We start from the raw sequence: 26,827 nt of genomic DNA, 5'->3' as shown, positions 1-26,827 counted from the left end.
GGCCGCTGCTCCACTGCTCCTGGGCTGGTGTGTGGGGTGCCGAGGGGGGCTGCTCCAGGCAGCAGAGTGACACCAGTGGGCTGTGGGGTCCTGGGGATGTGGCCCTTGAAGGCAGTGCACTTTCAGACCCGTGCATCGCCACGGCAGGCAGCACCAGCTCAGCTACCCCCAGGGTTATGGGCTCCCCGCAGTCATGCCGGCTTGGGGGAGACCCCAGATGCCCTGGCACAGCACAGCTGCCCCTGGGCCGGGCATTAAAGCCGTCCTGTGAGAGCACAGTGCCATGGCAAAGTCATCCCAACTCTGCAGCCTGCCTTGCAGCCAGCCAAATGACTGCAGCCCCTGGACCCCACCTCTTGCTGGCCACCTTGCTCTATGTCGGAGCTGTGTCAGCCCCAGAGTAGCCCACTGCAGAGTAGCAGCTCTTGCTACAGACCCCTGAGCGAGAGCCAGAGACCATTGCCATTACCCACTCTGCACCCAGCCACATCCCCTGGGCACCTCCATGGCCCAGCAAAGAGAGGAGTGTGGCCCCAGCTCAGCCTTGAGCCCCTCCCCCCCAGCTCAGCACCAGACTGAGCCGCAGCAACTCCTGGAGACAAGTTCAATCAAGTTGTAATTGCAAGAACAGGGCAGCATGGGTGGCTCTGTGCCCACCCAGAGGAGTCCTGGCACTCCCAGGGACAGGCAGCCAGCAAAGAGAGTGGGTGCCGGGCCCCGTGGGGCTGCTGTCTGTGTCAGAGGAGTCCGGGCTGCCATCAGCATCAGCTGGTACAAATACTGTTGATGGAGGCCACGGCCGGGTCGACAAGCCCCAGCTCCTCCTGTTCGTTGACGCAGAGCTGGTACCCGCAGCCCTTGCGCCGGGGCAGCGGCCCCAGGCGCCCACTGGGCTTGGCACGGGGTGGCAGCAAGAAGCCGACGCTGCCAGCGATGAGCAAGTGCCAGATGCTGTGGATGTAGAAGTAGTTCTCCTCCGTCTCCACAAAGGCGTAGAGCAGCACAGCAGCCGCCGCGATCAGCGCTCCCGGGCACAGGTAGAAAGCCCAGCGCTTCCAGGTCGGTGGGTAGCAGTGGCGGCGTCGGATGGTGCGAGCTGTCTGTGGTGGGGAAAGGGGGGGCTGGAAGAGGCATCCCCGGCAGGGACGGGCACGGGCCCTGTGCCATGGTGCCGCATCCCCCCAGGAGCCAGGGAGGGGGGTCCATGGAGAAGGGGAGATGCTGGCAGGGGAGTGGGACTAGACAGCTGGGCAGGATGCTGAGCACAGCCAGGGTGGAGACATAAGAGGACAGGGACAGCATCTCCTTACCCAGGCGATGGCCATGATCCCTAAGGCGAAGAGGCTGGGGCCCAGCAGGTTCCAGAGCCCGTGGCGGTCCATCTGCAGAGCCATGGAGAGCAGCATGGCCCCCAGCAGGTAGAGCACCTGTGGGGCACCCATCAGGATCAGTACCCTCTATGTACACCTTGCACACCCCCTCCCCGCACTTGCCTGCTTGACCACAGGCTGGAGCCGGGCCATGGCAATGACAGTGACCCAGACGGACATGAGGGAGCCCAGGAAGTCACAGAACTGCAGAACATCATACTCCATGATGCAGAACACCACGATGCCTGGCTGGTCGCAGGCGTGGTAAAACTGGGGTCGGAGGAAAAGGATGTGAGAACCACCCCACAGAGCCCCAGCCCCTCGTCTGCCCCCCCATCTGCCCCTACTCCATCCTCACAGTGGAGAAGAACATGGTGAAGATGTAGACAGCAGCTTCCATGAGGTAGTGGCTGCGGACAGCGATGGCCACGGGAGGCACGAACATGACATTGCTGAGGCACAGCAGCAGGGTGGAGAGGAGCTGGAAGCCATAGGAGAAAGCCTCGGCGTTGTCTGTGCAGCCCCAGCCGTTCCAGCCTGTGACCACGGAGAGCCACCGTCACCCCTGCAGCACTTGCAGGGGCTGGGCAGGGACTGGGGAAGCCCCTTTCCAGCACCCTGCAGAGAGCTGGCACAGGGGGACTCATGGGGTGCACAACCCCCGGGGAGGAGGGGAGGATGCTGGGGAAATCCCTGGACGCAGTGGGCACCGTAAGTGCCCGGGGCAGCTCTCACCAGCTTTGCACTCGCAGGCAGCATACAGGTAGTTGTTGGTACGCAGCAGCTTGCACTGGCCATAGATGCCACAGTCGTTGATGCAGGGCGAGAGGTAGGCACGCAGGTACACCTCAGCCGTCACGTTGGTGCAGGGCTCAAAACTGCAGCACAGGAGAAGGGGCTCAGCCCTTACCCTGTGCCCCTCGAGCAGCTCCTGCCTCCAGCACAGGCAGCCATCGCACCCAGACTTGGCACGTGATGGGAGACCCAGGGACTGGGCAAGCACGGAAATGAGCTGCTTTGGTGATACATATGGCAGCTGAGAGCGGGTCCCCAAGGATCTTGTGGGCTACAATTGTCTGTGCCAGGCTGGGTGAGCAGGAGGAAGGGGGCCACACTTAGAGCCACTTTGCCTTGAGCAACACACTCCGCTGGCTCCTATTTCGTTTGGATTTTGCTGTGCAAACACCGTGCCCTGCAATGCCTGCATGTGACCCTGTTGGGGAAGGACCGACTGCAACTGGCAATTCAGTGTGAACTAGAAATGCAGCAGAAGAGCCAGAGCAGGCACAGCACCCCGCTGCCCCACGCCACCCACACGCAGGGCTCCAGGCACACCCAGCATGTGGGGGCACAGACCGGCCCACGTCCCGACAGCACACACCAACTGCTGCACCCCAGCATGCACAAACACGCACACAGCCCTGTCTGCACACACGCACAGGGTGTGTCTGCACGTGTGTCTGCTGCCCCTGCATGTTCTCCACTCTCAAATCCCCACACGTGCATGCAGAACACACACAGCGCTGTCCGACTGCACAAACCCAAACACGTACACAGAGCTGTCTGCATGGGTACCCCCAAACATGCATGCAGTGCCATCTGCATGCATGCACCAAATGTGCATGTGCATGCAGCACCATCCGCATGCATGCACGGGACACCCAGTGCTGTCTGTGTGCATGCGCTCAACACGCACAGAGCACCGCCTGCACTGCCCAGAGCCCCACAGACACAGGCACACAACAGTCCTTCTCCTCCACAGGGCTCTCAGGCAGACACAAGGGCCAGGAGCTGAGCTGCAGACACAGGACTGGTCCTGGCAGATGCTGAGCAGAGCAGGGGCACAGCAGCCTGACCAGCGCTGTCCCCTCATACGAACAGCCAAGCCCCATCCTCGCAGTGACTGCCCAATCTCCTCCCGGGCACGGGTACAGATGGCCACTGCTGCGGAGACGGGCAGGCACCAACAGACGCCTGGCGTTCGCACGCTGACAAGCACTTCCTAACCACAAGACAGAGGGAAGAGCCGCGGGGACCCACAGATGGCCAGGCAGGCACAAGATAGAGCCGTCCGTGCCCACGCAGGCACTTACACGGTGACACACAGCTTGTGAAGCCGCGTGCACACACGTGAGCGCTGACACGCAGCACAGGGCCCAGGCACACCCACGGACACACAGCGCACGTGGATGCAGGCCACAGTGGGGACATCTCCTCTGGGCATGCAGGGAGGGGACTTGCCGGGGCTCTTACCCGTGGTCTGTGGCACAGAGCGAGCGCAGGCTCAGGTACCAGCTGCCCGTCTGGGGGTAGGGGATCCGCAGGCGGCTGAGGCTGGCCGTGGCATTGACAGAGAGCAGGAAGCCTGCCAGGGACTCTGTGGGCCGGGAGAGCTCCGGGTGAGCTGGGCAGGGGGCAGCCCTGTCCCCTGGACACAGCTGGGACAGGGACAGAGCACCCTGTGCCAGGCTCCAGGGCCAGATGCCCCCACAGTCTCTGCCATGTTCCACCCAGCCTCTCACTAGACACGTGGAGGGGTGTGACCCCCACAGCCACGGCACAATGGACACGCACAGCCCAGCCTACCTGTCTCACAGGTGACTGATGTGTTGTCACCAGACGTCAGCGGGACTTCATGGTTCAGACATCCAAACACCGTCACATTCTCGCCACACAGGGAGCTCTGACGGCAGAGGAGGAGATGGCCCTAAACCATTGCGGGGGACCTCCCCCACTTTGACAGCACCCGGATCACGGCACACCACCTAGCAGTGCCCTAACCCACTGCCCATCACCCAAGAACACCCCAACTCCAGGTCATCATCCTGCCCTTGGAGCACCCTAATCTGTTCTCCATCACCCAAGAGCTCCCAAACCATGGCCCATGACCCAAGAGCACCCCAAATCCTGTCCCGTGCCCTGCTGCAGCCTTGACATTGCCCATCTCCAAGCCAGTGCCCCACCCCCAGGCTGCCCTGCCCTCTCTGGGATGCAGCGTGGTCACCTTACCACATTAAGCCGCAGCTCCAGGTTGAGCACCCCACCACTGTCCAGCACCGGTAGGAGGTTGATGACGAAGACAGCGGGGCGGTCGGGCGGCACCGACACGTTGGGCCCGAAGAAGATGTAGAAGTGGACGGAGAAGGTGTCCAGCTCATTGCGCAGCGTGGGGCGGACCGGCCAGCACCGCTCACCAGCAGATGAGGCGGTGGGGATGGGGTCCGGGTGCTTCGTGCCATTGGGGCTGGCAGGTGGAGGGCTGTCCCCCAGTGCCAACCCACCCAGGGCGCCGAAGGAGTGGGGCATGTTCATGGAGGCGCTGGAGGGCAGGAAGGGTGGCCGGGCCAGGCTGGGTCGGGAGCAGTCTGGGGGGCAGAGCCATCAGCCTGGGCACCACACAGCCCTTCCAGTCCCCTCTTAGGTCCCACCTCCCCTTCTTGCTCACCGCTCACCTCCACCTGCAACCCAGCCACAACACCTCCCAGTGTTCCCATCCCAGCAGAGCTCCCAGCTGGGGCCAGATCCCGTGGGCATCCTTTACCCCCCAACCCAAGCAGAGTCAAGATCATGCCACCCACCCATACCTCCCTGTGCGCCCTCACCTGTGAGCTGCACGGTGACCTGGAAGGAGACTGTGCCCAGCACGCCGGGGTGTTTCTCCACCAGCACGTAGTACCAGTGCTGCCAGAAGGGCAGGTCCAGCACCAGCTGGCAGGGAGTGTGCTCCCGGCAGTCCAGCGCTGTGGAGTTGTGCAGGGGGGGAGCCTTGGCTCGCACACGCAGCCAGAGCGGGCAGCCCTCAACCCCGCGGCACCGCAGTACCTCCACCAACACTCGCGACGTGTAGCTGGGCACAAACACCCTGCGGGACAGTGATGTCAGGTCCTGCCCCCCCAGCATGGACCAACGGGATGGGACACCCTCAGCTCCCCACCCTGAGGGTGCCCTCTCCTTAGGAGACCCTCCCACACTCACTTGTAGAGGCAGGAGCGGTTGTGGGGGGCCATGCTCTGCTCGGTGATGTAACCAGGGTACAGCACGGCAATGTTCACCAAGCGCTGCACGATGAGCTGTGGCTGGAAGAGATACTGGCACTCCTCATAGAGCCCCTGCACCAGCAGGACAGTCAGCACGGGGCAGGGGGCACAGGGCACTGTCCCCACCTGGGACACCTGCCCCAGGCACTGCCAGCCCAGGACAGTCAGAGCCCAGCAGAGCCCTGCAGCGAGCCCTACCAACCCACGGTCCCCCCAAGCCCTTCACCTTGACGGAGATCTTGCCTTCATCTTTGGGCAGGTGGGCAGCCAGGAACCAGTCCCCGGGCAGTGGGCTGGTGACATTGAACACCCCCGTGGTGCGGTTGGGCAGAGTCCAGGTGAGGGTCAGTGCGAAGGAGCCAGGGACTGCCGTGTCCCTGGGGAAGTGTGTGTGCAGCGGGTTAATGACGGAGGGAGCCCCTGAGCGGAAATACCTGCAGGAGAGACAGCAGTTAGCAGATAGCAGAGACAGGGGGTCTGTCCTCCGTGCTATTAGGACGCTCAAAGACATCAGGGGAAGCCATCTGTAAGCTGGGACCTTGCTGGAGACTATGAGCTTCCCCAAGTGGGTGTTCAAGCAAAACTGTTCATGTATGAGATGCACAAAAGAGTGGAGCCTGCAACGGTCCTGGGGAGATGAATCATGGGGAGTGAGCATGCATGTCTATGTGTGTGTGTGTATATGCACATATGCATGTGGGTGCACGCATCTGTGCACATGTGTGTACCTGCATATGCATGTGTGTGCATGAGTGCTCCTCTGTATGTCTGCATGCCTATACACACGTGCACACGTGCAGGTGCAAGCAAGAAGCAGACAAGAGCAGGCAGGCTCCAAGGCAAGTCCAGGCAGGGGGCAGCAGGGGCAGGCAGAGGCAGGCAGAAAAGAAACAGACAGGGCAGGCTGCTTACTCACACGGTGATGCTACGGTCTGGACATTGATCCCCAAATGTGCCACCCTGCTCCTTGAAGGTGATAAGGTTCCAGACGGCGATGACCGTGTCCTCGGGGATGTGGAAATGGAAGAGCTCAATGCTGGCAAAGGAGCGGAAAGGGCTGAGCTTGCGTGGCGTGCGGGTGAAGTAGTCTGTCACAAAGAGCCCATCTGCAGAGGAGACCCAAGGGACTCTCAGCAGGGTGGAGGACTGGGGTGGATGGTGTAGCACCCCTCCCAGAGCAGGCTCACCCACCCAGGCTTTGAACATGTCCCAAAACCAGCAGGAGGGGCTGGGTCAGTGCCGTTTCAGTGAGTCCCCAGAGCTGATATCAGCTGTGCCCAGCTCCATTTCCCAGCCCTGGCACAGCATTGCCTTAAGCCCAGTTCCTCAGGCTGTGGGCACTCATCCTGTGGAGCCCTCGGAGCCCTCAGCCCTGGCTGCTCAGGCTCTGCCCAGGTGCAGCCCACCTCTTTCAACTCATCGTCCGCTTCAGTGAGGACCTGCTGCCTGCATTTTACCAGTAATAAAGGGCCATTCCTCACGGCTCCAGCCCAGCCCCAACAAGTCAGCTCCCACAGGGACATAGATTCCCCCCTTCTCTGCCTGCTGAGGCGGCTCAGCGCAGAGCCCATCATAAACCAGAGTCCCACCCTAGAGCAAAGAGTAGAAGCAGCGAGCAGCACACTTTCTGCACAGGCTCTCAGCTCTCCCATGGTTTGTGGAGGAGGAATGGTGCACATATGTGTGCACATATGCACACGTGGGTGCTGTCTGCGTACACGGCAAAGTGGAGGCTTGCACACCCACGTGCATGGGTGTGCAGGGCTGTGCACAGCCCCATGTCTGCAAGACACTTCCTGCAAGCCCACAGCATGCACTGGGGCCACCTCCCCCTGCCCAGCTGTCTGAGAGTTTGACTTTCATGGATTTCCAGGAGCCCCGGCAGCAGAAGGGCAGCCACTTCCTTGTCACAGTAGAGGAAAGGGAGACCTGGTATCCAGACAGCAGCTGTAAGTTCACCCTAACATTGCCACACTTCCCCAGTGCCAGCCTGGGAGACCCATCCATCACGCCCCAGAGACGCACCAAGGATGAGATGCCCCTCTGCACAAGCTGCCAGCAAGAGGGATGCCAGCAGAGGAGGGGCTGGGAGAGGGCTGTGCCCAGGAGAACTCGTCCAGTGGAGAGTGGGATAGCTGAAAAGAAGGGCAGCTTTGCACAGCACGCGCCTGGCTGGGAGTATGTGCATGTGCTTGTGTGCACGTGTGTTTGTGCTGCGTGTGTGCAGCCCCAGCCGGCTGTACACTGACATGCATCTGCTCCCTTGCCTGGAACAAAGGCAGCTCCCCCTCCCCTTCACTTCCAGCCGACACAAGCCAGGCATGAAATACCTGTCTCAGTGCAAGAGCACCCAATCCTAATTTCCCTGCCATGAATCACCAATCCACTCCACAGCTCCCCTCCCCACGTGCGGGCGATGACCTGGCAGGGGACCCCGGGGAGGAAGAGATGTTGAACGCAACTCTAGGAGGTGGCATGGGGGAAAGCTCTCGGAGCTTCCCGGTCCCAGCGCGGTTTCCCCTCTGCCCACTCGCCCAGGGCAAGGCAGGGAGAGCCAGCTGCAGGCAGAGGGTGAGTCTGAAGCCCCGTGGCGGTGTGACCAGAGCACGGGAGAGTCGCTGGAGGACGGAGAGGGATTCCCTATCCATGGAATCGGGGGGAGAAGGAGGAAAGCAAGCGCCCCTCTGCCTCAGGACAGTGGACGGAGACGCGGGACCGCCCACCCCGGCCCCACAGCCCCGGGTCGCGCCGGGCGCTCAGCACCGCGGACAGCTCCCGGAGGGCGGCCAGCACCGCGGACAGCTCCCGCGGCCGCCCCACCGCTGCCCCACGGCGGCCCCGGCAGCCCGCGGGCAGCTGCCCCCCTCCCCGGGGGACCCCCCCTCCACCCCAGGGGGTGCCCTTCCGCATCCCCGCCACCAAGCCATCTTCCCCTGCCCCACAGCACGCCCATCGCCTCGCACAGTCCCACCGGTGTGTCCCCCCCGCGCCCCCGCGCATCCCCAAGCCTCGCTGCGCGCACATCCCCCTCTCTGCAGGCTGTCCATCGCCGCTGCCCCACGGCACGCACGCAGCTCTCTGCCCTGCCTCTGCAGCCCCCCCGGGCCCACGGACATGCCCCCCCCCGCCCCCAGGGTGTTCTACTGCGTGTGCACCGCCTGTGTCCTCCAGGCACGCACACCCCTTCGCCCCACTGCACGTTTACCTCCATGCCCCACTGCAGGGGTACCCCACGCCCCACGGCATGCTCATCGTCATGACCCACTGCACGCACATCCTCGCGCCCCATTGCGTTGGCATCTGGTACCCTCTGCACATGCCACCCCGTGCCCCGTTACGCCAGTACCCCACCGCACACGCATCCCTGCGCCCCATCGCGCTGTCCACGTGCATCTCCTGCCCCACCGCGCACACCCCCACAGCCCGCTGGGCGCACCTCTGTGCCCCGCTGAACACCCAGACCCCCGCTCCGTGCGCTCCCCATCCCTGGCTGCACAGACTCACCGTGTCCCACCGCACGTGCATCCCGCACCCCGCAGCAGGCGGACGCTGCGCCCCCCTGCACACACCCCCCGCGCCCCACTCTCACCCACCCCCGCGCCCCGCTGCCCGCACACCCCCCCCGTCCCCATCGCTCTTGTACCTCGCCCCCACCGCAAGCTCATGCCCCCGCCCCGCGCCACGAGCACCCCGCACCCCACCGCCCCCACGCCCCCCCCGCGCCCCACAGCGCGCAGACCTCCTACCCTCGCACACACCCACCCCGCGGCACACGCACCCCGCGCCCCGCTCCGCACGCACCCACTCCCGCTCCGCACGTACCCCTTCCCGCGCATCCCGGCGCCCCACGGCGGCACACGCACCCCGCGCCCGCGCCCTCCGGCGCCCCATCCCGTCCCCGCCCCCCCCCGGCCCCGTCGCGCGTGTGCCACACACCCGGTGCACGCACATCCCCGGCCCCGCGGCACTCACCGGCGGGGGGCGGCGGGAGGAGGAGCGGCAGGAGCAGCAGGGGCAGGGGCAGGGGCAGGGGGAGGAGGCGGAGGGGGGGGGCGAGCGGCCGCCGCTGCCCGCCGCCCCCGCCGCCCCGCCGGCCCATGCCGCCGCGCCGGCTGCCGTGGGGCGCGCGCCGCCAGCAGCCCCGCCGCGCACCGGCGCCCATGACGTCACCCGCCCCGCCCCCCGCGGGGCCGCCCCCGCACCACCATTGGCCCCCACGCGTGTCACTCACTGGCGGCAGCGACCCGCCCCCCCCCGCGACTCGACCCTCACACACCGCCCCCCCCGTCGGGATGGTCCCGCCGCTGCTCGGGGCACCGCGGGGCAGGGACACGGGTGGGCACGGGGGACAAGGGGCTGGGGACGGGGAGAGTGACTGGGGCAGGGGACACGGTCTGGGGAGAGGGACACAGGCTGGAGACAGAGATACAAGGCTGGGGACAGGGACGTGGGCTGGGAACAGGGATATGGGGCTGGGGAAAGAGCTGTGAGGCTGGGGGACAGGGATATTGGGGCTGGAGACAGGGACGTGGTCTGCGGACAGTGGCTTGGGATGGGGACAGGGACACAAGGCTGGGGGACAGGGGACATGGAGCCGGGATGCAGGTGGCCATGGGGTCCACAGGCTACAAGGGTGTCCTGGGTTTGGCTGCAATAGAGATAATTGGGGGTTTTTTTCCTTCCCTCTTACTAGCTAGAACAGTGCTGTGTTCTGGATTCGGTCTGGGATTCGCTGTGAGAACATTGACAATGTACTGATGGGTTTAGTTGTTGCTCAGAAATCCAGGACTTTTCAACTTCTCACGTCCCGCAAGTGCGCAGGTACACAAGAAGCTGGGGGGGAACACAGCCAAAACAAGACCCCAGCTGGCCAGTGGAATATTCCACATCACCTAACGTCATGCTCAGCGTATAGAGAAGGGTTGGTTGGGAAGCTCCACTCAGGTGTTCAGGACGGTGGTTTCACGATTCTCTCCTCTCTGGGATCACAAGCCAGGAATGGGCTGGGCATCGGTCAGCGGGTGGTGAGCAATCACATTGTGCATCACCCATTTGTATTTTCTATTATTATTATTGGCATTCTTACCATAACTTTATTTCAATTATTACATTGGTTTTAATCTCAGCCTCTGAGTCTCCTCATGGATACCCCTCCAAGTCCCTCCCCCATTCCCCGGGGGCAGGGCAGGGGAGCGAGTGGCTGCGTGGTGTCTTGTCTGGTGGCAGACAGGATGGCCCTTTCTGGCACCCAACTGGGACAGAGGGATGCAAGATAAGGATAGTAATTGGGAGAGGTAACAGGCGATATACAGCCTGACTCTGTTAGCAGATTAACCATGGGAATCTTCTGTTGTAACTGTGGTGAAGGAACAAGGGGTGGATTGTGTTGCGGTACTGTGATGATGTTATTTTTATTTTAATGTGTCATGTCCTGCTCAAACGAGGGACACAAGTGACTTAGATTTGTAAATCCCCAACGGAATGGACAACGGTGAGATAGGTCCAGACATTCATTAACTTCCCGCAATGTACTAACTGGATACAGGATTAATTGGCTATGTATAGAACAAGTTATGACAAGCAGTACAGTATGCCTTGCATTACTTAATGGTAGTGAGGGAAAAGGGGAAAAAGGAAAGAAGAGAGATAGAGAGAATAGAGACATAGAGATCAGTGGTCCATGTTCCTGTGTTGGTCCCATCGAGTTCGTCAGGGATGTATCCATCTTCTCTACTTCTTCATGTCTTCTTTTTTCTTTCTATCTTTCACTCCTTGCCCCCCCTCAATTTATACACAATTTCCTTGGGTCCATCCCCCAGGTCAACCCACATACCTGCTTATCCCATGTATGGGGAGGGGTAAGGTGCTTCATGGGATGATGTAATTAGCATGATCTCATTAACTTCATTAGCATATTCAGGGTGTTAACTTTAATAGGCATTTCATAGATAATGAAGCAAAGGTCATGCACTAGACAGATGGTCCTTGAAACTTGACCAGATGCACCAGAGCAGAGACGTCCTGTGTCCTCAGGGCTCCCTCCTCCTGTGCTATCCAGGCAGCCTTATCAGCTCCAAACTCCACACGATCCACCCCGTGACTATAGTTCCGCTACTTGCGAGTGTTTGAGACATTCCTCGGCTTGAAGGGCCTCTGCTCACCCCACATCCCCAATCTCTTTCCCAGGCTGGTTTTCTCAAGCTTTCTTTCAGGAAGCTACAAGTCAGCTCTCACATAATGTGAGGAAGTTTTTGCTTTAGTTTGGGTTTTGGTTGTAGTTTTTTGGGTTGCTTTTTTGTTTTGTGATGATGTGAGCGAAGTCTATGACCACCGGTGAGGGTCCTGCCCCATGGCACAGCAGGGGCCACCAACTCACCGAGCCGGTAGCCATCAGCCAACCCCTCTGCCTGCGCCGTCTGTGCCGCCACCACCAGCAAGTGGCCCAGGAGCTGCGGGGAGGGGGGGGGGCGACAGGGTCAGCACCGTGTGTGTCAGTGTCCCTCCATGTCCCAGGGACCCCCCAGGACTCACCTCGCTGTCCTGGGGACCCACGCGGCTGAGCCGGGGGATGGGGCGCTTGGGGATCACCAGGAAGTGGACGGGGGCTTGGGGGGCCACATCGCGGAAAACCAGGCACTGCCGGGGAGGAGGGGGGGAGCAGGGTGAGCCCCGCGCCCGGGGGCGCTGCCACCCGCCCCGCCCCGGGAGGGGACACGCGCGCTGCTGTCCCCGCTACCTTGTCGTCTTCATAGAGGATGGCGGCGGGCACGCTGCGGGCGATGATCTTGCTGAAGATGGTGGGGGCCCCGCCCGCCCCCTCGCCGGCCGCCGCTGCCCGCCGCGCCTCGCCCACCTCCCCGTCCTGCCCGCCGGCCGCCGCCACGCACCGCTGGGGGGGACACACGGGGCCTTAGGGGACCGCGGGGACGGCGCGGCGGGGGGGACACGCGTGGAGGGGGGTGTGCGGGCGCGGGGCAGGCGGTGGGGACGGAGGGGGCAACCCGGAGCGGGGGGGGATGCACACGGTGCTGTGCCGAGCCGTGGGGGTGCGCTCGGGGGGGGCTCACGGCCCCCGCGGACCTTGCCCGGGGTGGGGGAAGCAGCAGCGAGGGCGGCCCAGGGCGAAGGCCCGGCCGGGCCCCCCCGTCTGCCCCCCCATTCTCCCGCCGCCGGCCCGTGTCCCGCCCCCGGACCCGTCCCATTGGCGCCGGCCCCCGCGTCACCACCGCCGCCATGGCCGCCGCGTCGGCCTCGCCCCGCCGCCCCATTGGCTGTCTCTACCGTCACTCCCGCCCGACACACCCACCTCCTTCACGGCGCGTTAAAGCGCCCGCACGCGGAGCCCCAAGACGGGGAGTCGGGGGGTGCCGTGACCTCGCCCCGGCCGCCGCCGCGCCCCTTCCCCCGCTCCCGAGGCCGCCGGGGGGGGTCGTTGGGCGCTCAGGAGCTGGCTCTGGGAGGGGGGCGCAGAGCGGGAGGGCCGGGGGGGCTCGGCCCGCAGCCCCAGGTGGTCCCGCAGCGGGGCTGCCGTCCCGTGCCGAGCTCTCCCGTGGGAGCGCGGGGGGGCAGCGGGGGGCCCGCACGGCTCAGCCCCGACGGCTCGGAGCGGCGGCTGCGGGAGCAGATGGAGCGGCCGAAAGGCTGCCCCGGCCCCGGGTCGCTTGTGCCGCCGCTCCCGCGGCCGCTGCGCCATGCTGAAGCTCGTCCTCCCTCCCACCGCCGGGCCCGGTCCCGGACCAGGCCGCCATGAGGCGGCTGCTCGGGGGGTCCCCGGGACACCCCGCCGGCTCCGGGGGCTGCGGTGGGGCCGGGGGGTCCCGGCGCTGGGTGCGGCCCCTTCCCGCATGGCCCGGCGCAGCCGCTGCCGTGCCCGCCCGTGCAGGGCGCTGGGGCCCGCCGGCGCCTCCGGCTCTTTGCGGGTGCAGAGGCGATTCCGGCTGGGGAGGGGGCACCGGGCGTGCCGGGGGGGCTCCCCGCAGCCCTCGGGAAGACCCTTCAGCCAGCGGCGGGACCGCAGGGCCACGGCAGGGCCGGGCACCGCTGCGGAGGGCCGGCGGCTGGGCCAGCGCTCCCGGGGCGGTTCCGCTTCCTCCGGGGCCGCTGCCGTGCCCGCTGCCTCCTCCGCCTCCTCCTCTTCCTCCTCCTCCTCGCCTTCATAATTGGCTCACGGTCGGACGGCTGGAAATTTTGTTCTTCCTCCTCCTCCCCTTTGATAATTACCCACGGTCGGAGATAAAATACTTGTTTTGCGTGCTCCGCTTAGATAATTACCTCACGGCCAAACAAAAGATATGTTTTGCCTACTCCTACTCCTGCTCTTCTTTCCCTTCTCCCTCGCTGCCCGGGACCAGCCGGCCGCTGGCTGCAGCCTCGAAGAAGGGGAAGAGCCGGGGGCTGCCGTGGCCTCGTCCCCCACCGCGGGCGCAGGGGGCTGTGCTGCCTCGTGGCTCGGCCTCTGGCAGAAACATCCCCGGCCTCGGAGAGCTGGAAAACCAGCAGGGACTCCTGCAGCCCGTCCTCCTGCAGTGCGGCGGCCAGCCCTGCGGGGACAGGGGAGACATTGCCACCGTGGGCCCTGCCCTGGGGCCTGGCCAGCAGTGGGGGATCCCTCCACCCCCAGGTGCACTCACTGCTGGCTCCCACCCCCTTGTCGTTTTCTGGGCCATGAATCTCTTGCACAGGGTTGTTCAGGGCTTGGCCTTTGCTGTTGCAACCACCAACCCACCAGGGCACAGCAAGAGCTGTACCCACCCCACCCCCCCTCCCCAGGACCTGCTGCACCCCAGGGTGACAGGGGACATGGCTCAGAGGGGCTCACCCCAACATGCCGGGGCAGCCCCACTCAGTCCCCCACAGTTGCTGGCAACTAGCACTGTGCCAGGGTGTCCCTCCTGGCCCTGGCTGTCCCCCAAGGTGTGTTGAGACTCCCCTGGGTTGTGACAAGGTGCTGGGAGAAGTGAGCCTGTTACTGATTTATTATTACTTTGACCTGATTCTAATGATGGTGATTTGGATTTAAATAAGGAATGATTTAGAGTAACCATACAACCAGTTATGCTGCTACAAAGCCCTTTGTAAAGTCCTAGGCTAAGGCCGCGTAGGCTGGTAATAATCATTAACCAGATTTCTATTCAAAGAATAAGACTCATGAGAGGTACTATTGTTAGGCTGTATTGCATTTAGGGTGAGAATAAATTTGGTAAAAGCTAAATCCCCTTGTGTTCAAGCCAGTGCTCAGAGATTAGAGGCGCTAGGGGCGGCTGGACTTATCTCTTAATAGGTATGCCAGTTGGGGCCGTAACTATAGGTCTGACCCGGATCCCTGAACAGCCCATATGCTGTAGGTGCAGTTGCATTCAAAAGAAGCCGTCAGATTCACGAATAGTGCGGATTAGTGGCCGTCGCTATAGGTCTGACCCAGCCCAAACAGCCCATACACTGTAAGTCTGGTTGCATTCAAGAGAAGCAGTCAGATTCACGAATAGTACAGTTTGTTTTTATGCAACATCTACAGATTCTTTAAGACTGCCTACGATAAATGCACAAACTGCAGGTTGGCTATAGAGCACTGCACAAAAAAACCCCGATTGCAATCACACACACTTAGTGTTAGTACACACTTGGCGTGGCCGAGGAAATCTTACCAAAAGGCGTCCCTTCTGGGGGGGGGTGAGAGCACAAACCCGTCGATCTGTCCCTCTGATTTGGTGTTGGATTATCATCCCTCCAAGTTAGGTACAAACTTGGGGTAGTACTTATCTTAGTTTGTATGTGTGAGTGGGTGGGACTGTAGTCAAGCCATTATCTTTTGAGTAACGACACAGCACATTCTTTGGTACCAGGGGTACAGCTGGGTTTTTGGGGAAAAAAGGGAGGATGAGAAATAAGGTCAGCTTGATGCAAGGGGTGCAGCTGGTTTTTGTGAGAAAAAAGAGAGGATGAGGAACAAGGCTGGCAGGCTACTGCAAAGAGCAGGAGATAAATCTGTCCTTGAAATGAAAGAATGGGACCACGCGGCCTACACCCCGCTTCGCATTCCTCCTTGGTGCCACGACAAACACAAATCACTGGACCTCCATCCCGTCCTGTGCTTGCTCTGGGCACCCTGTGTCAAGGAAATACGTGTTTGACAGATTTCTCACTGTTTTGCTTTTCTCACGTTTCCAACACCTAACAGGCTGTTCAGGTAAGGACGATTTATTGCCCTGTAGACCAGGTGTTCTAAAAGATACAATGTGAAAGGGCCCCGAAGCATGTTAAAATTGTAATGTGAGCCAAAGTCCTTGAGACAAAGACATTGGAGGGCCTTTCTCAAAAGTCAGTAGTCTGTAGTGGTCACAAAAGCAGTCCCCCAACTCAATTCAGGACTCAAGTGCGCATGACTGGAAAGGGGTGGGAATAAGAAAATGAGTCATGGGAATTATCATATTTATGTATGAGAACTTGTTTATTATGTATTACTGTATCCTTTATAATCAGCACGCCACATGAGTTAGATGTGCGCTGTTGGTGAGATGACTCCCCTACGCACCCCGGACGTTAATGAGGAGTGTCTGCTTATCTACATCACATTGGTGTCGATAAGCTCTTTTGTCCCGAGTGGTGACAAGCCCTGCCCAGGTACATTGGCAGCACCACACGCTCGCCCTGCTGACAGCCGGCTTCCTCGCCCACCTTGAACAACTCCAAGTGGTATCTCTTGGGGGCCTGCAGCGGCAAATTGGGGTGCCGTCAGCACCCCGGGCTGGGGGACCCTCTCCCCTGCCTGCCGTCAGCCCTGTGGTTGGCACAGCTTAGCATCTGTGGGCGGGCGGTGAAGTGACTTCACATTTACTAGTGGCCATGGTTAATAACTGTGCTAGTAGCCATAGTTACCACGCATATGGGAACAATTGTGAGGTTTTGAAGTCTGGCAGAGCAGGGCTTTGAAGCGTGGTCAAGTTGACCTTGATCAGTGATAAGAAGTTTTTTAAGAACAAGCTTTGATCTCCAAACCCTAGAAAATAAGCAGAACATCCTGGACCATAATAGAGAATATCTGGGATTGTGTTGATGATGAGTTATTTGACAATCTGGCAAAGCTACTATCCGATCACTTATCTTAGCAATGAAACTAACTTCTGAGTATCCTGGAAGTGAACTACGTTCATTAGAATACTAAAAAACACACCCGCAGGTCAAAAAAGCCCCTGCCCAGGTTAAGACCGTTCCCCTGAGCATGCATAGTAGTAGAAGCATTAGTATTATAACTGTATGTTCATCATTAACCAAATGCTATCTCATAGGTATGCTTGCAAAAGTACTACCCTCTGATTTTTGTGTATAAAAGGAGCATGAGAACCTGCTGTTGGTGTGCTTGACCAGTGGAAAAGTCCACTGAGCACCCAGGCCTAAATAAAGGACAGGCTGAACAGGGACATGGACTGGGGACAGAGATAGGAGGCTGGGGGCCTGGGGCATGGTAGCTGGGGACAGACACACGGGCCTGGGGGCAGCAATATGAGGCTGGGGGCCAGGGGCCAGGGACAGTGATAGGGGTCTCAGGAAAGAGATATGAGGCTGGGGGACAGGGATATGGGGGCTGGAGACAGGGACATGGTCTGCGGACAGGGGCCTTGGGATGGGGACAGGGACACAAGGCTGAGGACAAGGATACAGTCTGGGGCAGGGATAAGGGCTGGGGTCCGGGACACAAGGCTGGGGGACAGGGGACATGGAGCCAGGATGCAGGTGGCCATGGGGTCCACAGGCTACAAGGGTGTCCTGGGTTTGGCTGCAATACAGATAATTGGGGGGTTTTTTCCTTCCCTCTTACTAGCTAGAACAGTGCTGTGTTCTGGATTCGGTCTGGGATTCGCTGTGAGAACATTGACAATGTACTGATGGGTTTAGTTGTTGCTCAGAAATCCAGGACTTTTCAACTTCTCACGTCCCGCAAGTGCGCAGGTACACAAGAAGCTGGGGGGGAACACAGCCAAAACAAGACCCCAGCTGGCCAGTGGAATATTCCACATCACCTAACGTCATGCTCAGCGTATAGAGAAGGGTTGGTTGGGAAGCTCCACTCAGGTGTTCAGGACGGTGGTTTCACGATTCTCTCCTCTCTGGGATCACAAGCCAGGAATGGGCTGGGCATCGGTCAGCGGGTGATGAGCAATCACATTGTGCATCACCCATTTGTATTTTCTATTATTACTATTGGCATTATTACCGTAACTTTATTTCAATTATTACATTGTTCTTATCTCAACCTCCGAGTCTCCTTACCCTTACCCTTACCCCTCCCCTCCCCTACCTTACTCCCTTCCCCATTCCCAGGGGGCAGGGGAGGGGAGCGAGCGGCTGCGTGTGCTCAGTTGCCCTCTGGGCTCACACTGGGACAGCTCTGCGGGGCCGAGTTTTGCCCAGTGGTGCGGGCACAAGGGGGGGCCTAGGAAAAAGTTAAACAATTTAGTTACTATACAAACAAGAAGCCCCTGTGTATAATTGTATAAACTTTGTCTCAGCTTTGAAGGCAAGGCAGTCTGCGTGCCAAACAGACAAGGTGCAAACCAAACCGTAACAGGCCCCACTGTATAAACTTCATATAAACAAGGTCAGTGAGGCTGCGTGCCTAACGGTGATCCAAACCAGGAATTACCATATATGGGTAAACTGAGTTAGGGTCTTTACCTAAAAAAGTCCACCAGAGACTACCAGAGACCCTTCCCCAATTTTAGTATGCTTGTGCAATGTCTTTACATATGCATTAGACTTAGGCTGCTACTTCCCAAAAATTACATGAATCAGTATTTCTTTTAATGTCTATAGCGAATGTGCCTTTGTCTTTCAGTGTGCATGTTAGGAGGAACAATCCCCTGTGTACCTGGTGCCCACCAAATAAAGTAATGCCTACTTTCTAATGCTAAAGTGAGTGCTGGAGAGTTCTACATTTACCAGGATTTCTAACAGTTCTGGCAACCCAGATGGGACTCTGCATCTGAGACTACGTGGATCGACAGGACAGTGAGATCTCCAGTGCGCACCGAACGATTTTCAGGGAGATCCCCCACTCTGTATAACCCCTGGGAATGGGTAAGGCATTACTTGGGTGATTTAAAGGGGAAGACATTTCTCAAGAAGATAAAGAACAGGAGGAAATATAGGAAATAGAATCCCTCTGGGAAGGGATCAGTGTGCAATCTGCAAGGAAAAGGGACTTTGGAAAAATAAATGCCCAAAGAGACAATCAGTTAATTGGGTACCCCTGTCTGCACCCGTACCGGAGGCAGACTTCCTTATGATTGGTACGGAAGACTTGGACTGACGGGGACTGGGGGTTGAGCAATTAAAACTCCCCAGCCGAACCCCTGGTTTCAGTTAAACTGGGGAATGAGACAGTTGAATTCCTAGTTGATACAGGGACAACATACTCTGTACTAAACAGTTGTAAAAGACCCAGGAGCAAATTCTCTGACAGTGATGGGTGCCACAGGGCAGAAAAAAAAATCAGCCTTTTTACAACCTTTGAAGTTTGGAATTGGGAAAAGGGTGTTAACCCATCAATTTCTCTACACACCAGATTGCCCTATGCTGCTATTAGGACAGAATATATATATCTTAAGTAAACTGAATGCACAAATCACTTTTGAAAAAGGGAAAATCCAAATCCATGTTCCTGAAAATAAAGCTTTGGATGCCCAAGTCTTTATGTTACAGAAGGAAGCTGAGTTACAGGAGATACCAGAAGAATTTGAAAACACTGTAACACCTCTCGATTGGGCTTCAGGAAGACCAGGACAATCCCAAGCCGCAGAACCAGTAATCATCCAGTTGAAACCAGATGCTAAACCAGTAAGACAAAAGCAGTATCCAATTAAACTAGAAGCAAGAAAAGGACTAGAACCATTAAGAGAACAATTTATAAATTTGGGTTATTAAGAGAATGCCAATCAGAATACAGTACCCCTACACTGCCAGTTAGTTAAAAAGCCACATTTAGAAGAATATAGATTGGTTCAGCCCTTAAGGGCTATAAATCAAGTTGTGTAGGATGTCCACCTGGTAGTGGCAAACCCGTATATTCTCTTGACCACCCTGAAAGAAACAGATAAATGGTTTACTGTATTGGATCTGAAAGGTGCCTTCTTTTGCCTCCCACTAGCAAATGAGAGGCAGGAGTTGTCTGCTTTCGAATGGGAAAGCCCTAAGACTGGTGGAAAAACTCAATTGTGCTGGACAGTATTACCGCAAGGGTTTAAGAATAGCCCTACAATCTTTGGAAATCTGTTGGCCACAGAATTAGAAAACTGGCAAAACATGCATGAGAATACCACCCTGCTGCGAACATAGATGGCGTAACTGCTAGCAGCAAGTAAAAAGCAGGATTCCACACAAAGGACAATAGACCTCCTAAACTTTTTGGGGCTGGCGGGGTACAAGATGTCCCAGAAAAGGCACAGATCACCCAGCAGGAAGTGACATATTTGGGGTTCACAATTTCCCAGGGCCAGCGTAGTCCTGGAATAAAAGGAATGAGGCTGTTTGTCAAATCCCCCAACCCCAATCAAAACAAGAGCTTAGAGCATTTCTCGGAATGGCCGGATGGTGTCGTCTCTGGGTAACGAATTGGGGACGCACGGCCAAACCCCCGTATGAACCTCCTCGTTTGGACTCAGGAGTGCAGAAATGCGTTTACAAAACAGGCCTTGATGAGTGCCCCGGCTCCAGGCCTCCCGAATTTAGAAAAGCCACTTGAACTAGTTGTACATGAGACACTGCATATTGCCTTTGGAGCGTTGACCCAGAGACTGGGATGGTGGAAAAGACCCGTGGGGCACTTTTCAAAACAGCTAGACAATGTCAGCGAAGGATGGCCAGCATGTTTCTGAGCAGTGGTGGCTACAGTACCACTGATCCCAGAGGCTCAAAAATTGATCCTCGGGCAAAAGCTAACTGTATTTGTGTCCCATGCAGTTACAGCAGTTCTAGAACAAAAAGGAGGACACCGGTTGTCACTCAGCTGGATGCTGAAATATCAAGCTGTTCTTTTGGAACAAGACGACGTGAAGCTGAAAGTAACCACGATCCTGAATCCACCGACCTTTCTAACCACTGATCTGGTGTGGTGGTGCAATTCCCACCCCCCTTCCCCACTCCTGGGCCACATACCAACCTGCAGAGATAATGACTGCTGATGGCAGTACTCAGAGCGTTAAGATGCCCTTTTGAGGAGCCTGGCTCTGCCCTCCTTGTCACTTGGAAACTGTAACAGCCCATCACCTTGGAGAACAATAACAGAACTGCACACCCATCAAGTTCTTGGCAACTGGTCAGAACACCTCATTGTCTGTGCTGGGCCAGAGTGATAAGTATATAACAAAAGTGAATTATGGCCCCAAGCGAGACCCTTTGAAGCTCTCCTGCACCTCAGGGCTTGTGACCAGTATCGCCCCTGAGCTGGGACGCCTCTCAGGCATTAACTCCTCGAGGGACCGTCCACTGATAGAGCCAAAGGAAGGGCAGGGCAAAGTCGACCCGTTTGAGTCTCAACTTTGAGGAATGCCGATGCATTGTGAGTATTTAAACTCGAGGAGAGGGAAATTTTTACTTTGCCATAGCTTCTCTTTCACCCATCCGCTCTCTGCTTACCGATGTGTTTAGGTATGCACAGGTATTTTTACGAGTGTGGGGACATACATATTTTACTGGACCCAAATACTTTTGTCTGTGTGTTTGTACATTTTGTATTTGTGAACACGCACGTATATATGTATAAAGTACCATATAGTAAGTTAGTGTGAATCTTGTCATCTTTGAATCTGTAGTTAAGTCGCTATTTCAATCATAACATATTTTACCAAATTATTTTGTAAATCTTTAAACTGGTTAATGATTAAGTGTTGCTAGTCATTAATAAATCTTGATTTGCTGCTAAATCATTACCCTGTTGATACTTTCATCTGCGACATCTGGGTGGAGAATTAACTCACAACTCTTTGCAAACGATGGAGCAGATATACTCCAGCAGAGCAGCCTTGAAAGACATGCCAATGGAACATGCAGACTGGGACCTGTTTAAAGATGGTAACAGCTTTATGCGGGACAGAACATGGAAAGCAGGATACGCAGTGGTAACCATTGAGGAAGAAATTGAGGCCAAAGCTCTGTCCTCTAACACTTCGGCCCAGAAAACAGAGCTCATAGCCTTGCTGAGAGCATTAGAGCTGTCAAAGGACAAAACTTAATGTATGGACAGATGTTAATGTATGGACAGATTCAAAGTTTGCCTTTGGGGCAGTCCATGCTCATGGGGCCATTTGGAAAGAAACGGGATCCTTAACATCTCAAGGATCCCCAGTCAAATATGGGCCATGACTCATTACAAGCAATTAATCTACCTAGACTATTGGCAAACAGACGTCTCCGAATTACCACGGCAAAATGGATACCAGTATCCTTTAGTAACGATAGATACATTTTCAGGCTGTCCCACCAACAAGGCAAAAGGACTATCAAAACTGTTACTTAAGGAAATAACACCGAGACTTGGGGTACCTATAGGACTATCTTCGGATAGGCATCCACACTTCATAGCAGAAGACGTTCAAAGTTTTGCTAAAGCATTAGTGGTAAAATGGGATCCCCACACCCCATGGAGACCTCCATCAAGTGGAAAAGTAGAAAGAACGAATCAAAGCCTAAAAAGACAGATAAGTAAAATTTGCCAAGAGGCTCAGATAAAGTGGCCAGATGCTTTGCCCTTAGCTTTGCTATGAATACGCATCCAGCCTAGAAATAAAGAAAAAGTTGGTCCCTTTGAAATCATATATGGTAAGCCTTATCAGGTGATGGAAACCTACTTAATCCTGAAATCCTAGAGAAACATTACCTGAAAGAGTATGTTATCTCTCCAGGAAAGGTTCTGTCCTCTCTCCACAGGTATGTCACTGGGAGCTCACCACTATGCCTGGATGTGCCTGTGCATCCAGACCAACCTGGAGACTGGGTGTATCTGAGGATGTGGTCAGACAAACTGTTGAAAGAGAAACGGAAAGGACCTTTCCAGGTTTTACTTACCACCTACAGAACTGTTAGCTCAAAGGAGTCACTCCATGGACACATCAGAGCAGGATCAAGCCAGGCACCAGAATGAATTGTCCAACAAGAAGGACCTTTACACTTAAAATTAATCCGAGAATCATGAAGTTCTGGGTTGTATCTCTTGTGGTGATCTCGGGAGGTGCAGAAGTTGATACAGACGGAGGGGCCGACACAGACTTAGATGGAAGCTTGATTCTAACTGTAATACAAGGGTTTGGTAGAATGTGTAATCTTACCAGTCTTACAGCATGTATCCCAATTCCTCATTCAGCAGGTCAGCCTGTCCCGTGGGGTATTATACCAATGAATTCACCTTTGTTAGGGGAATAAGATAACATCACAGCAGCCTTTAAACAGGCTAACGTTTTCTATTATTTAGACAAAGAGAAATTTGACGTGGCAAGTAGAAACTTTTGTCAAGAGCCACTCAAAAGGGGTTCCAAATTCTTAATAAACAGGTCTAAGCTAACACTAAAATGACTTTACAAAATGGGCCAGCCTTAGACTTGCTACGAGTTCAAGAACAAGGGGGGTGTGGGTATCTTAAACTAGACAAGGAACACTGCTGTATTCACATTCCAACATCACTGGTAACCTGCAAGAACAATTAGACAGAATGAGAAAAGTAGCAGAACATAGCAGAGCAGAGAGGCAGTGGAAAATAATTGGCTCAGCAAAATCCTCCAAGGATTAGGTGGATGGTCTCTAAAACGATGGTCAGCCACATTGTTGGAAGGAATAATTTATGTGGTGGTATAGTCGTTATAGGAATCTGCTAGGTTCTGCTAAAAGAATCACTGAGAAAGATATATGGAAGTAGTAAGAAAATCTAACAATTTCCAAAGGGGGGATCGACACCAAAAACTTAGACAATGTACTTAGTATACAAACAAGTAGCCCCTGTGTATAATCGTATAAACTTTGTCTAAACTTCAAAGGTAAGGCAGTCTGTGTGCCAAACAGACAAGTGTCAAGGAGCAAACCAAACCATAACAGGCCCCGTTGTATGAACTTTGAAGGTCAGTGAGGCTGCGAGCCAAAGGGTGATCCAACCCAGGAGGTACCAGGGATGAGTAAACTGAGTTAGGGTCTTTACCTCGGAATGACCCCCAGAGGCCACCAAGACCCTTCCCCAGTTTTAGTATGTGCATTTGATTTCCTGGAAACAGGTGGGTAAATCTCAGGAATTACATTAATCTTCACTTTTTTCCTGTACACAGTGAGCACCCTTGTCCCTCGGTTGGGCATCAAGGGAAATCCCCCACACGCCCGGCGCTGTAAAAAAACAAGGTCGGATTTCTAAACGCTCCTTGGTTTTGGGGAGATTCCCTGGGGACAATTTTCGGTAACGTCCGCGCGAAGGCCCGGCCCGGTCCCGCCCCCAACTCTGACCCCCACCCTCCCCTCTCTCTCCTCCGGTTCGTGTCCCGTCACCGGCCCAGCCCCATTCCCTGCTCCCCCCCCCCGCCCCGTCACTCCCATCCCTGACACACCCGCCCACCACCCGGCGCCTCAAAGCCGCGCAGTTATTTTTTTAAAGGCGATGCTTTCGAATCTCGGGAATGGGAAACAGCGAAGCCACCTGCACGCGAGCGGTACAGGTTATGTTTCCAGAGAGGTTCCCCGCGAAGGGACAGACAGGATAAAGGGACTGTTGGAAAAGTGAGAGAGCGGCGGCGGCAGCGGCGGGGGACCCGCACGGCTCAGCCCCGACGGCTCGGAGCGGCGGCTGCGGGAGCAGATGGAGCGGCCGAAAGGCTGCCCCGGCCCCGGGTCGCTTGTGCCGCCGCTCCCGCGGCCGCTGCGCCATGCTGAAGCTCGTCCTCCCTCCCACCGCCGGGCCCGGTCCCGGACCAGGCCGCCATGAGGCGGCTGCTCGGGGGGTCCCCGGGACACCCCGCCGGCTCCGGGGGCTGCGGTGGGGCCGGGGGGTCCCGGCGCTGGGTGCGGCCCCTTCCCGCATGGCCCGGCGCAGCCGCTGCCGTGCCCGCCCGTGCAGGGCGCTGGGGCCCGCCGGCGCCTCCGGCTCTTTGCGGGTGCAGAGGCGATTCCGGCTGGGGAGGGGGCACCGGGCGTGCCGGGGGGGCTCCCCGCAGCCCTCGGGAAGACCCTTCAGCCAGCGGCGGGACCGCAGGGCCACGGCAGGGCCGGGCACCGCTGCGGAGGGCCGGCGGCTGGGCCAGCGCTCCCGGGGCGGTTCCGCTTCCTCCGGGGCCGCTGCCGTGCCCGCTGCCTCCTCCGCCTCCTCCTCTTCCTCCTCCTCCTCGCCTTCATAATTGGCTCACGGTCGGACGGCTGGAAATTTTGTTCTTCCTCCTCCTCCCCTTTGATAATTACCCACGGTCGGACCAATGGGAGACTTGTTTTGGCTAGTCCACTTAGATAATTACCCACGGACAAAGATAAAAATGGGTTTTTTGCCTACTGTGCTTAGATAATTACCTCGCAGTCGGACAAACAAAAGTTTTGTTTTGCGTACTCCTAATTACCTCACGGTCAAGCAAACAAAAGATATGTTTTGCCTACTCCTACTCCTGCTCTTCTTTCCCTTCTCCCTCGCTGCCCGGGACCAGCCGGCCGCTGGCTGCAGCCTCGAAGAAGGGGAAGAGCCGGGGGCTGCCGTGGCCTTGTCCCCCACCGCGGGCGCAGGGGGCTGTGCTGCCTCGTGGCTCGGCCTCTGGCAGAAACATCCCCGGCCTCGGAGAGCTGGAAAACCAGCAGGGACTCCTGCAGCCCGTCCTCCTGCAGTGTGGCGGCCAGCCCTGCGGGGACAGGGGAGACATTGCCACCGTGGGCCCTGCCCTGGGGCCTGGCCAGCAGTGGGGGATCCCTCCACCCCCAGGTGCACTCACTGCTGGCTCCCACCCCCTTGTCATTTTCTGGGCCATGAATCTCTTGCACAGGGTTGTTCAGGGCTTGGCCTTTGCTGTTGCAACCACCAACCCACCAGGGCACAGCAAGAGCTGTACCCACCTCCCCCTCCTCCCCAGGACCTGCTACACCCTAGGGTGACAGGGGACATGATGCCATGTCAGCCCCCCTCAGCCCCCCATGGGCGCTGGGAGCCAGGGCTGTGCCAGGGTGTCCCCCCCGGCCCCTTGCTGTCCCCTCACTGAGACTCACCTGGGTGGTGATGAGGTGCTGGGAGGGATGAGCCCTGCCCAGGTACATTGGCAGCACCACACGCTCACCCTGCTGGCAGCCAGCTTCTTTGCCCACCTTGAACAAGTCGAAGTGGCATCTCTCGGGGGCCTGCAGCAGCAAATTGGGGTGCTGTCAGCACCCCGGGCTGGGGGACCCTCTCCCCTGCCCGCCGTTGGCCCTGTGCCCACCCTCCCAGGCTCACCCGGCCGTCCAGGCACCGCAGGCCGGTGCGGTCAGCACAGCTCAGCACCCGCGGGTGGGCGGTGAAGTCGCTCCAGCGCCAGGGCGAATGGTCCCGAAAAAACATGGTCTGGGGGTCATGGCGGAGCCGCTGCAGCCTGTGGGGAGAAGGCAGCGCTGACACAGTGCAGAGCTGCCCCTCTTGCCTGGGCCCCACCCAAACCAAGACCCAGGGGTCTGCGTGAGCCCCCTCCTGGCCCCGAGTGCCCCTTCTCACCCCGTCTCGACGTTCCAGAGGTAGACGGCTCCGCTCTGGGTGCAGACTGCCAGCTCCCCGGGGAGGTGAGGGCTGTGGGAAGGGGGCACAGCCTCACTGCGGGGGCGAGAGCATCCTCCGCAGCGGGGAGAGCTGCAGAGGCAGCAGAGCTCCCTCCTCGCAAAGCTCCGTTCCCTCAGCGCCTACCTGACGGTGAGGCAGGAGGCTGGCACGTCAGTGCGGATAACCTGCAGCGGCGTGGGGGCCGCCCCCGTCCTGCCAGGCACCCTCCAAACACCACAGTGATAGTCCGAGCGCACGCCGACGAAATCTGGCAGGGGACAGGAGGCTGCATGTGAGTTGGCAGCACCCCAGGGGCTCCCTGCTGCCCTTCCACCCCACACCCTGCCCACCCCACGGTGCGGATCCCGGGGTACGGATCCCGCGGCTGCCTCACCTTCCCCAGCCACCCGGGCGGCAGCCACTTGCCAGACGCGCCCGTTGAGCTCAAACTGCACCGGGGGGCCCTGGGCGCGAGGCAGCTCCTCCAGCACCACGTCCTGGAAATCTGGGGTGCTGGCTAAGGGCAGTGCAACACGAACCCCCCCTTCCCTCCCCAGGGCCACCCCGTGGGGAAGGATACAGAGGTGGTTCATGGCCTGCCCTCCGGGGCACCCCCATGTCTTCAGGGGGCAGCCAGGCCAACAAAGACAGTGGGGAGGCTGAGGATGTGCAGATGTTGGTCCCAAAAGGGAATC

General features: G+C 58.0%; 3 protein-coding genes across 4 annotated transcripts; all 3 read right to left on the bottom strand.

Moving 5' to 3' along the window:
- Positions 1–599: 599 nt before the first annotated feature.
- TMEM8B (transmembrane protein 8B) lies at positions 600–9,481 on the bottom strand. 2 transcript variants are annotated; one of them, XM_074855417.1, is made up of 13 exons: positions 9,380–9,481; positions 6,320–6,513; positions 5,634–5,841; positions 5,346–5,479; positions 4,973–5,232; positions 4,380–4,735; positions 3,957–4,053; positions 3,624–3,747; positions 2,106–2,248; positions 1,729–1,907; positions 1,494–1,640; positions 1,311–1,427; positions 600–1,100 (listed from the first exon to the last, which is right to left on the bottom strand). In XM_074855417.1, exons 4-13 carry the CDS (start codon positions 5,375–5,377, stop codon positions 765–767), a joined length of 1,791 nt encoding a protein of 596 aa, XP_074711518.1. In that variant the 5' UTR covers positions 5,378–5,479; positions 5,634–5,841; positions 6,320–6,513; positions 9,380–9,481; the 3' UTR covers positions 600–764. The 2 variants fall into 2 exon arrangements, with proteins under 2 accessions (XP_074711518.1, XP_074711517.1); XM_074855416.1 differs by lacking the exon at positions 9,380–9,481 and having other exon boundaries at positions 6,324–6,690.
- A 1,833-nt stretch (positions 9,482–11,314) lies between these two features.
- On the bottom strand, positions 11,315–12,645 carry LOC141937670 (adenosine 5'-monophosphoramidase HINT2-like). Its single transcript, XM_074855700.1, has 4 exons — positions 12,631–12,645; positions 12,144–12,296; positions 11,939–12,043; positions 11,315–11,856 (listed from the first exon to the last, which is right to left on the bottom strand). The coding sequence occupies exons 1-4, from the start codon at positions 12,640–12,642 to the stop codon at positions 11,638–11,640; spliced, it is 489 nt and encodes a 162-aa protein (XP_074711801.1). The 5' UTR covers positions 12,643–12,645; the 3' UTR covers positions 11,315–11,637.
- Positions 12,646–12,728: 83 nt separating this feature from the next.
- On the bottom strand, positions 12,729–26,725 carry LOC141938302 (uncharacterized). Its single transcript, XM_074856944.1, is given in 16 exon segments — positions 12,729–13,566; positions 13,684–13,873; positions 13,876–13,947; positions 14,038–14,111; positions 16,032–16,114; positions 20,085–20,196; positions 21,379–21,459; positions 21,838–21,955; positions 24,089–24,757; positions 24,850–24,866; positions 25,022–25,251; positions 25,613–25,741; positions 25,836–25,971; positions 26,091–26,162; positions 26,277–26,400; positions 26,527–26,725. Coding segments are annotated over 16 exon segments (3,144 nt in total).
- Positions 26,726–26,827: the final 102 nt, after the last annotated feature.

The sequence above is a fragment of the Strix uralensis genome, chromosome Z (assembly GCF_047716275.1).
Source record: "Strix uralensis isolate ZFMK-TIS-50842 chromosome Z, bStrUra1, whole genome shotgun sequence".
Lineage (NCBI taxonomy): Eukaryota > Metazoa > Chordata > Aves > Strigiformes > Strigidae > Strix > Strix uralensis.
Note: the sequence above shows the minus strand (reverse complement) of the source record. Positions and strands in the feature narration are given on the sequence as shown.